This window comes from Microtus ochrogaster, unplaced genomic scaffold (assembly GCF_000317375.1).
Source record: "Microtus ochrogaster isolate Prairie Vole_2 unplaced genomic scaffold, MicOch1.0 UNK141, whole genome shotgun sequence".
NCBI lineage: Eukaryota > Metazoa > Chordata > Mammalia > Rodentia > Cricetidae > Microtus > Microtus ochrogaster.
The window spans coordinates 308,213-319,772 of record NW_004949239.1 but is presented as its reverse complement, the minus strand read 5'-3'; the positions used below and the strand labels follow the sequence as shown (position 1 = coordinate 319,772).

At 40.3% G+C, this 11,560-nt stretch overlaps 1 protein-coding gene across 2 annotated transcripts in view; it reads right to left on the bottom strand.

Annotated features, from left to right (window-relative positions):
• Cul1 (cullin 1) overlaps window positions 1–11,560 on the bottom strand; it is a 69,975-nt gene that overhangs the window by 9,973 nt on the left and 48,442 nt on the right. For both annotated transcript variants that reach the window (XM_005371931.3, XM_005371930.2), the window contains exons 8-11: window positions 8,823–8,985; window positions 8,125–8,255; window positions 2,389–2,496; window positions 2,198–2,304 (exon numbers count right to left, since the gene is read on the bottom strand). In XM_005371931.3, the coding sequence (XP_005371988.1) occupies window positions 2,198–2,304; window positions 2,389–2,496; window positions 8,125–8,255; window positions 8,823–8,985 (509 nt within the window). The remainder of the gene's footprint in view (window positions 1–2,197; window positions 2,305–2,388; window positions 2,497–8,124; window positions 8,256–8,822; window positions 8,986–11,560) is intronic.

Genomic DNA, 11,560 nt, shown 5'->3' with positions numbered 1-11,560 from the left:
GTGAAATGAACTGGTTTGCCTCAACTCTAGACAAACTTAAGACCACTAAAGGGTGTAAAGAGCAGGAGATATGGTCTTGTCAAGAACAGAACACCAGTTGGTTATCTTATACCAAATGCCCAGTCCTGAAATCATATACATATCTGTAACATTATACAGACTGAGCAGGGTGTAGCTTTAAGAACACAGCCACAGCCATCACCCCACCACCAAACAACAACAATAATTAAAGAAAAAGAAGCCATTAAATTTGAAATTGTGTGGGTGGGGATGTATTGTGGAAGGGGGTTTGGAGGGAGGAAAAGGTAATTATATTATAATCTCAAAAAACAAGAAAACAACAAAAAACCCAACTCAAATAGAAAAAAATGAGCTGGTCACTAAACAATCTCTAATCAATGTGATTTGTTGCTGTTTTCAGAACCCCTCCCGACCATCTGTGCTATCATCCAACTCATGGAAATCCTCTTGCCTCAGCCTGAGTGCTGGAATGACAGGTGTGCACTGTCATGCGCACTATGAAAAGGGGGTTCTCATGAGATGTGGCTCAGCAAACCTGGCCCTGTCCTGTCTTGGCAAGTCAGGTAGTTGTTCTCTCCTTGTGGCTCAATGCCAACTAGACTTTGCTCACCAACATACGCTTGCTAAAGGAGCTCTCTGGAATGTCGTTACCATTCAGTTTTAATAGCCATAACTAATTGGTTGAAGACAATTATGGGCACACAATTGTTCTGTTACACAAACTGAAGGCCTCATGGAGTAGCTCTGAATTTAAGTCACTTAATCATCTACAACGGCCTGAGAAGCAGAATCAGGTCCGAAGAGGCACAAGTGTAAACTCCTTTCTCCAAACCAGCAAGATGGCGTTTCTCGCCAAGACTGAAGACCTGAATTTGATGCCAATATTTAACACTGTAGAAGGAGAGAACTGATTCTGCATGTTGTCCTCTGACATCTACAGATGCACCGTGACACACAGCCCCCAAAATAAGTAAATAAAACATAATATAAAATTTAAAGTCCCTTTTCCTCCTTGGAAAGAATACATAATAAGTGCATCTGACTAGAATAATGTATCAGGCCAGCATGACAATACACAGAAAGATAATAAAATACTCAAGTTCCCACTGGCTCTGAGAGGACAGCTTTCTGGCAAAGCTAAAAGCAACGGCTATTATAAAGTAATTAATTTTTAAAAATAGAGATAGCAAGTGACCTTTACTCAATGTTTGCCCACCAAGTACCAAGCAGACAGCACAGACACCACTGGGTCACCATCACAGTCCAAAGATGCTGATGATTTGTTACCTTAGAAAAAAAAATTTGTGCATGTGTGTGTGCCTGGTTGTCTGTATGAGCATTATATACCCACAGGAGCCCACAGAGGCCAAAAGAGGCCACATTCTCTGGAACTACAAGTGTTTGTGAGCTGCCCAATGTGGACACTAAGAACTGAATTCAGGTCCTCTGCAGGAGCAGGAAGTGTCCTTAACAACTGAGCCATCTCTCTGGCCCTGATAGTGAGACTGTCTCTGCTCACATCGGCATTTGTGGGTGTTCTCTTAAGCCTTAGAGAGCTTTTAAAAATACAATATATTGGCACCATAACCAGGGGGTCTGTGTCCCCTGCATAGCATTTGGCGATATGGCATGTGGGACACTGAGGCAACCTTGAACATTTTTGGACCAAAAGAAACTGTGATAGGGAGAGAAGCGGAGAGAATCAAGGCATACACAAGTAGGGGAACATAACACAGAGGAGGAAGCCATGCCTGACCACACCTCCTCCATCTCAGAACACAGGTAAGAAGATTAGGAAAAGTGTCAGGTAAGACATACAGTGACTGAAAAATACACAGCACAACAAACGAACAAAGAAAAACAAACTTTAAAGTATGCAGATGGCCAGACATGGTGGTTCACTCCGTAAACCCAGTATGTGGAAGCTGTGCATAGGACTGGTGGGAGTTGAGGCTAGCCTGTGCTACCCAGCAGCTCTGTCAAAAGCCAAGTTTGTAGACCAAAATATAAAGCGAATCATAGCATTCAGGCTTCTGCTGTTCAGAGCCAGTGGGAGCTGATGCAGGGTTCAACAAATGTGATGCATCGCAAGCAAATGCAAGACAAATACTGATTCCTCATATAAAAATTGAGGTTTAAATAGGGGTACACAAAAACCACAAAACTAAGCCAGTACCTTTTTTTCAACAAGGAGTCACAGTACCGAGCAAGCAGCTCAGGAGATTTACTAGATGACTGGGCCATTTTGGTAACCGCATTGTTGTTTATGAAGCGACCGCAAGCCTGTGTTATAGAAAAGACAGTTAGAGGAAAGGTGTCTTGTTCATACACACTGAGCAGGCAGCACAGCGACATGTTACTGCTTACCTTATCAAGTGCAGCCACGAAGCCAGCGTCATTGTTGAATGCTGACATCACCAGGGCATTGTATTTCTTATGAACATCCAGAACGGTCTGCACATACATCTTCGGGTCCTTGGTCGAAGGGAAAATCAGAAACACACAGGAATTAAAGTGCATATTCTGCTGCTACTGTAAAACATTCTCCAATTTTTAACTATATCTTCAAAGAAGTTAGTAAGATCAGAATGCATTTGGTTCCATCACTGAAACACACAGGGCATCATATTTATGTATAAAACAAAACAATTCTCCAGATTAAAAATTAAATACCTTTAAAAAAATGGAAAAGATCATGAAAATATTTTCTCTTTCAAAATGACAGCAGGTCTGAACACAGGTGGGGGATGCACAACGGCAACTGTGCCACCAAGGCAAGGGACAAGCACTGGGAACATGGCGGTGGGCAACAGAAACTCTTTAGATAAAAGAGCATAGTGGAAGATTAGTCCTCAGGGAGAGCGTGTTGCATGCTAAAGGAGACAAACAGTACTGGTGGAAAATAAAGGCGATGGACGATGGAGGAATCGCACGGTATCAAGTGTTGATCAGCAGTCAATGTTTGCAGGCCAAGGCAGGTACCGTTTCTAATGCCTATTTTAGATGGTTCGCTAAGGTACACTTCTTACTAAGTAAGTGGCAGCAGAGCCAAGCAGGGACTCAGGTAGATGACTCCTGAATCTGACATGTTCTCTTCATGTCAGTTTTCAGAAGGGAAAAGGCCCAGCTAATGAACACATGGCAGAAAGGCCTTTGACTAGCCCTTCTAACACTGGAGCTACAGGTACAGAAGTGAGCTGTTCTAGCAATGCCTCCAAATTCCCCATGTGTCACTTCACAGTTGATACTTAGGAGACAGTATTTCTCTATGTAGCGCAGACTGATCACAGACCTGTGATCTTGTTGCTTCCCCTGCTGGGATTACAGGTATACCACTGTGTCCAGACCCCAGTTCCTGACACACTCTCATGTATAATTCAGAAATGAGAGAAGAGAAACCCTTGAATACAAATTACTTTACATTTTTTGTAAAATTTGTTTTAAAATTAATGACTGGTAAAACCAGAACTATATTATGCAATTATTCTCTAGAAGTAGCAGGTATGTATTGTTTAAAATACAATAAATGCAAAAATATAATAAAAATATATAGTGTGGTAATATAATTTCACTGAGATAGAAAGATAGTCTTTACCTGATATAGTCATATAACCTGGCCCCTGTCTCATGACACTATTCCTGTGTGTTGCACAGATGGTACAATTCTAAAGAAAGCATCCAAGAGCACCTACAAGCTAAGTATGCATGCACCTTACTTCATATGGGTTTTTCTTTTTTAAGCAATGCATTTTATCCTTCGCTTGATTTAATTTTGGTTTGTCATTAAAGCCCATATTCCTTTGGTGGATTCAGGTTTTACATTGCTTTCTGATCTCACATCAAATTCCTACAACGCTCACACACTCTTCCCTTACAATCTCTACAGTTACTCGTTTTACAAGGAACTCTCTCCTACAGTGAGCATCCAAACAGGAAAATGCAGTAACCACTATTGGACCACTTGGATCCCATATGGAGGTTAGCATCCTTGCTAAGAACCAACTGAATACCAAAACTGCCAATTTAAAGACTCAAGATTGCTTATAAAACCTGTTACTTTGGGGACTACCACTCACAGAATTCATAAAAGGAATATTACGTATATAGACGTTCTAGAACTTAAACGAACGACTCCAGCTTAGCAGTGGAGGGTGATAAGCTCATTTGTCGAGAAGGTCGATGATGAGATTGCACAGCGCCTTTACCTCTCACTGTGGCTCCTACAAGAGGCACCAGCTCTCCTACTTGACTACAGATAAATTCCTGGACACCAGTGCTGACTCTACAGTCACCGTAACGTGCTAGGAGAATTATAACCCTTACTTTGGCTTTTTCCCTTTAAATTTTTCTCTTGGATTCGGAATTTAGAAACAAGTTTTTCAGTAAATGCCCGGAAGAATTCCCATATGGAGATGCAAAGCTTTGCAAAGAATAAAGCAGCTTGCAGACTGAGTCTAGATTCTTCATAATAGAGAAGACCCAGCAGAGTGGACTGACATAGTGGAATTGACAGGAACCCTCAAAATAATGTGCCAAGATAGAAGTCCCGGAAAAGCAGCTTTAATAATTTCATTATTATCGTGTGTACACATGACATGCTGGAATATCAACATAGCACCAGCGTGGAATGCAGATGACAACTTTTTGGGGTCAGTTCCTTTCTTTCATTGTGGACCTGAGGAATCAAACTCAAGATGTCAGGCCTTTGGCCTCCTTCCCATCAAGCCATCACGCTAGTACTGGGTTTTGTTTTTTGTTTTTGTATTTTTGGGGGGCAGGATCTCAATATTCAGGTTATTTGCCTATGACTACATAGCCAAGGGTAGCCTTCCTGCCTCTGCCTCATGAGTGGAAGACTTACAGACACGTGCCGCCACATGTCTTTGAGGAAAAAAATTAGGTTTAGGTGGTGCACGCTTTAATCCCAGCACTTGGGAGGGAGATAATGGCAAATGGATCTCTGTGACTTCAAGGCCAGCCTGGTCTACAAAGTGAGTTCCAGGACAGCCAGGGCTACAGAGAAACCCTGTCTCAGAAAACAAACAAACAAAAAACAAAAAGAAAAAACACCCCAAAACAACAACAAAACCCAAAATGAACATAATAGTGCTAAGACTAGTTCACATCCATAGTAGTACATGAGAGGATTCTTTTTCATATAAGAAAAATAACTTCTCTCAGTCCCAAAGGACCTTATTCAATGTCCATGATTCTAAAAGCTGTTATTACATCCATGACTGCCACATCTAACATCTAGATCACAGGCCCCACCAACTTTGCACAAATTGCCCTTCAGGGCCTTGTGATTGTCTATTTCCTAAGCTAAAAATAATGGACTGTCCCCGCCACTGTCATTTCATCTCAGCTGTCTCAACAGAGCCTACTGCTATTCTTACAGTCACTCTTATTAATTTCAACCACTTTCTAGATGAAGTAATGTTCTGAATACAAATTCGGTCTTATCAAGTGCATGGTTATTAATAATAACACCCTTAGCAGCTTTCCTTGTGCCCTTAGGGTGGAGTTGACATTTACATGCTTGCAAGTTCTCCCAACATCTGCTCAGCCATCTCCACCTTCCCAGTCTCTTCTATCCTCTGTTTTACCTCTTGTCTGTGCTTGTCTGGCACAGGTGACTGAAGACAGTCCGCATTGACCTTTGGCCTCTACATCCATCTCTACATACACGTGTAAATACCCCCAGTTCGAATGCACACACAAGGTGGACCAACAACACTGGTCTTCCAAAAGGCCTGAGTCAGGCATTGGGGCATCAGAGTAAGATGACCTGAGACAAGAGGAGGCTACCCTAGCCTGTATAGTAAGGCTCAAGACACCACATCTGAGGATCAGCTGTGATACTAAATACTATAACACACAATTCCTTTGGAACCAGAATACTGTTAAAAGAGTAAACTGGGATTCTACAGGTTTTTAAAGAAACATCTCTCACTATTTCTACGTATAAATTTGTGTTCTCAACATCTTTTCAACCTTGAAGGGCAAAGTTTGCACCTGCATTTCTCACTGGGCTACGAGCTAATGAGAGCCAACTGTTACATGAGTTTTTCTGTCACAAAGCAGTTAACCATACACTACAGGATACATGGATCCCTCCTCAACACTGACCTTACCTCTGGATAATTTGCCTTTGGGAAGTTAGGGGAAAGAAATCAACGTTTGTTCCCAGGAAAAAGCAAACACACCATATAAACATCTGGGGGCAAATGTGTGACCCTTCTCCATAAGCACCTGGTATTCAGCCTAACTTTGCCTCCATATAAATCATCTATCACAGCATAAAGCCGAAGTCTCAGAAACACTCTCACCGCAAACCATCAACTGCAGAGAAAGGAACAACAGGCTGTTTGCAGCACACACACTATATGCTTAACCCCAAATTTCCTTTCTCTATCAGCCACCAAGACACCCCACGACCATGAGTGTTCAGGAATATAAATTTTTTCTTTCCTTTCTCTCTCTCTTTCTTTCCTGCTTTCCTTCTTTACTTTCCTTTATTCCCCCTAAGACAGATTCTACACAGCTCTGGCTGTCCTGAAATTCACTGTGTAGACCAGGCAGGCCCTGAACTCAGAGATCCATCTGCTATGTCTCTTGGGTGCTGGGATTAAAAGTGTGTTACCATGCCTATCTATAATTAATTTTGATATTAACTAATTGGGGAAGAAAAGGGAAATAAACATGTGACTTAGCACAAACTTATATTTTCTTAATGGACTGTTTTTCCTTTGACCAATAAGCAGAAATAAGACTGCATGTGGCGTAAAGTCTGAAAGAGAGACAAACGCCAGTGCTTTAAGATGCTCTACCTCATCTTATTATTACAACCTCTGTTTGCTCCTTTAAGATGCTCTACCTCATCTTATTATTACAACCTCTGTTTGCTCCTTTTTGCTCCAAACATTTATGCCTGGCCTTTGAACAGTCAGCTCTAAGTTCCAGACATAATGAACAACTTCTGGGTTTGTTTGTTAAGATATGGTCTTATTCTATAACCTAGGCTGGTCTAAAACTGACCAGGTAGCTTAGGATTCCCTTGAATTCATGGCCCATCCGATCAAAGATGGGCAGCAACAAACAACTTCAGTGACAGATTTCTAGCTGGCCTTGAACCAACCGGGGCTCACTTTAGTACTGCCACTGCACAGCACAGTTTACATTAGAATTTACTTTGATGTGGTATAAAGACTGACTTGGGAATGAACTGTTTCCACAGTCAGTTTGCTTACAGAAGCGTTAAAATCTTTCTTTTGTTGGGGAAAAAAAAGAGTATTCTGGATATAAAATGATAGCTTGGTCAGGTTAGATTAAAAATAATATTGTATATTTTTCTTTTTTTGTTTCATGGCAAAGAAAAAAAAGTTAAAATATTCTTTTTCACCTGCGGTCACAGACCTATCACACACAACCTTAAGGTAAGCAATGGCCCAGTATAACGCCCTCTTCTGGCTGCTCTGGACACTGTACCTAGGAATATAAACCCACTTTTGACACAGTGAAAAACACATAAATAAAAACAAAATGAACAAACAAATAAAAAATAAGAAGCTAGAGAGATCACTCAGTGGTTAAGATCACTGGTTGGCCCTTCCAGAGGATCAGGTGGTCAGTTCCCAGCACCCACATAATGGCTCACAACCATTCTTAACTGCAGTTCCAGGGAGGTCTGCAGGCCCCTCTATTGACCTCCTCAGGCATACAAACACTCAGGCAGAAACACTCATACATACTAAAACAAGGCAAAAATAAAACAGGAGATTATTAATTCTTATAAAGGTGCTGGAGAGGGCTGGTGTTGGTTGTGTAAGCCTTTAATCCCAGCACTCAGGAGGCAAAAACAAAGAGGCAGGTGGATCTCTGTAAATTCAAGTCTAGCATGAACTACACAATGAAATCCTGTCTTTAAAGGGGAAAAAAGATGCTAGAATAATTTAAGGATTTTGAGAACTTCCTACTTTCAAAAGTCAAAACAGGCTCTGTGGGCATGTCAGTAAAATCTTAACTACAAAGATGCACGGCATACACCTGCAGTTGGCATGTGAAAATAATGGGCTCAACTGCATTCAGTCAGGCACTACTTACATTTAAAGCAGCTTCTCCACACTTCTCAATTGCTGCAAGACCCTGATTATGAATATGTGTCTCTAGAAGTTTTTTCAATTCTCCTAGGCCATCCTGAATTCTAGATACAAGATTATACATGCGGCCCAAATCTGAAAGAAAAAAGGAGCCAATTTTATGCATGGAAACCAACTGTGCATACCTGTTCTGCTTATTACAAGCTTATATCAAGTGAAGATACTGAGAAACAAGAAACCAGCTAGATCTGGTGTGTTTTGTTAAACCTGACAATGGAGTCAGGCTATTAGAAGTTTATTTTTCCTTTACCCTGAGAATCCACTAATGTAACAACAGAGAAAAAGTACTCATACCTTCTAAAACCCTAATGAGATACTATGTTCCAAAAGGTACTAAAATAATTGTTTTTAAGTTAAATAAGCTTAATATAGATACCCATTTCAACTATAAGTAATGGAGGAATCCCCCAAATAGTCACTTCATATATGTGTTCAATCTATGATGGTTAAAGATGGGAAATCCTAAATCCCACAGCAACGTGACCAAACCACTAACAGTTCCCACTAGCACAGAAGGAACAATTAAGGGAGGTGAAAACATCTTTTCATTTTGTCAAAGGAAGAATACTCAAAAGAACAAAACAAAAAATCTGTCCACCATTTAGCAGTTCCAACAAAAGCACAGGAACAGATTATATTCACCTTCATTCTTATCAGCATCCAACAAATTCTGGAACTCTGTGTGGAAGATTTCCAAGTGTTTTTCGATGAGGACCTGCTCACACTTCCGTGCTAACTCATCCTGCGTGCTTTCATGGAGGTAAACTTGTACTCTCCGCTGTTCCTCAAGCAAACGAGCCTCAGCCTGTAGAGAATTCCATCAAACCATTCATGGTTTGGTTTACTTTTAAAGAATTATTATGTGAACAATGACACATTAAATTCACAAATATGCTCTAGTAAAGTATGATTAAGAAAGGGGAAAGGACTTCAGACCGCAGGGTGACTGACAACTGACTGCGGTACCTCTGGTATGCTCTACTCTCTTTGCAATGCAGGCTCTAATCCTTCAAGTGCCCTAAGAACATTACTTAAATTCATAGTTCAACTGTCTTCATACCATTTTTCTTTGGGTAAGTGGTATTTCACATTTTGTGACCACAAGAGAAACCTACAGGTCTTTCCACATGTGGACACTGAATTACGAAGTACTACTCTGGTCTGAAAGCTGTTTGAAGTAAAGGGTCATACCAATATAATCTCAGAAATGACCACTCAGGAATAATAATCAGCAGTAATGAGGCAAAAAAAAAAAAAAAAAAAAAGTGGGAAAGCACAAACCTTGCATGCACAAGGCCCTGGGTTCAGTCCCCAGCACTGAAAAAAAAAAAAAAAAAAAAAAGGAAGGAAGGAAGAAGGGGGGAGGGGTAGAATATGGATATAGATACTGTGTTTCTCTTGCCAATCACTGAACATGTGCCTCAAAAGCCCACTTGGCCACTTAAGAATCTCAACTTCTTGGATTTCTCTTCAAGGAAAAGAGGCTAACAGACAATATAACGCAACAGAAACCCAGGTAAAAGACAGTGTACTTTAGAATCTGTCACCAGAAATGTGTGTGGCGCAGAGTCACTGAGAACTAACATGATCAGAGTAAGCTAGAAATGTCAATGACAATCTCGAATTATTCAGGTGACCCGAATAAAAAAAGACAAAAGCTTATTTTACTCTCCAAAGAGACCTCTCAGATTTGGCATAACTGTGGATAAATTCGGAGAATTATCATTGGAATTGAATAAACATTCAATACCAAGAAACAACTGAATAGGCAGAGCTTGGATCATCAAAAGTAGGTAGTTATTAAAGCACAGGAAAGCTAGAGCCGCAGCATACACTCACACACACTTGGCAGAGTAAATTTAAGCACAACAAACTGCATATGCATCACAAAGCCTCAACACAGAATGACCTCTAACCTCTAACCAAGTATAAGTACAGCAAAAAAGTCAGGACAAGGGAAAAGATAAGCCACAAAGAAAATGAAAGTTTTGAAGTTAGTAAATTTCTAGTGAGAAACTTAGTTAAAATTCAATATATGCTAAAATAATTTATAGCACACTATAAATGAAATATCCACTAAAATATACTAAACCATTAAATGCTTAAGTTCAAACAAAACAAAGAAAACAGCCAATACTAGTCTCCCCAAAAGAGCCTGCAGCAACATTCCAGTCTACTAAGTGTCCCAGGCTGGTGGGTTTGTCATTGCATATTTCACAGAGTCTTTAATTTGTATTTTTGTTTCCACAGAGTTCTTTCTTCTGGAACAATAAATTCCAGGTTCAAGCTCCGCTAATGGGTTTCATTCCATCTGATAGTGAAGAGCAAGAGCAGACACACTGAAGCACCACTCTTCCTGTTTTAAGTTACACCCGTTTCTTGGAAGAACGCAGGCCATCCTGTCCAGGAACACAAAGCTTTTACTCCTGCTCAGAAGGCTAGGCTTTGATGTCCTTGGGGGTTGGCAAGCAAACTAATGAGGTAAATTATCTTATGTGAAAGAGTGTTCAGGCTCCATGTATGTACACTATGTATTCACAGAGGCCAGAAGGTTGCTGGATCCTTTAGAACTATAGTTACAGATGGCCGTGAGCTACCATGTAGGTGATGGCTGTGAGCTACCATGTATGTCCTCTGCAAGAGCAACACCTATTCTTTTAACTGTTGACCAATCTCTCCAGCCCATATTATTTTTAAATAATAAAAAATAATAGGAATATAGAATATTCAAACAAGTCCATTTTTTTGTTTTTAATAGGTCAGATTAGTCTCAATCACATGAGATATATTTTAAAGTGTTAAATGGCTTGTAGCTATTTAGCTATCAAAGCCATCTTTAGATGGACCATCAACTGTTTGCACTAAAATACTCCTGATGACAGCAAACTAACAGAGACCCGTACCCCCCCCCCCCACACACACACAGAGACTGTGAATACCTAGCCCAAATAGGCTGTTGAAAGCAGGGCATTTCCTGAAAGCTCATTTTTACCTAAGTATTATTCTACTGAGATGTACTGTACTTGATTGTTTTAATATTGTACTTGTGTTATAACTGCAGAAGTGAACAGTGGCAGAGGAGAGAGCATGCAAAGCCTAAAGGTATTCACTGCCTGGCACTGCATAACAGAAAGCTTGCTGACCCCTGACAGTCACTCCTCTCACACTACATTCAGAAGACCTGAATTTCCAAGAAAGAGCAAATAAAAATCTTAGAAGTTCATAGAAAAATAATCACATAGTAAAATAATGCATGGAGGACACACAGCTTTACCTTGGTTCTTCTCCAAAGTTAGAATTTAGATCCTCCTTCCTAATATAATCTTCAAGACTAAGTTAGAATTTAGATCCTCCTTCCTAATATAATCTTCAAGACTAAG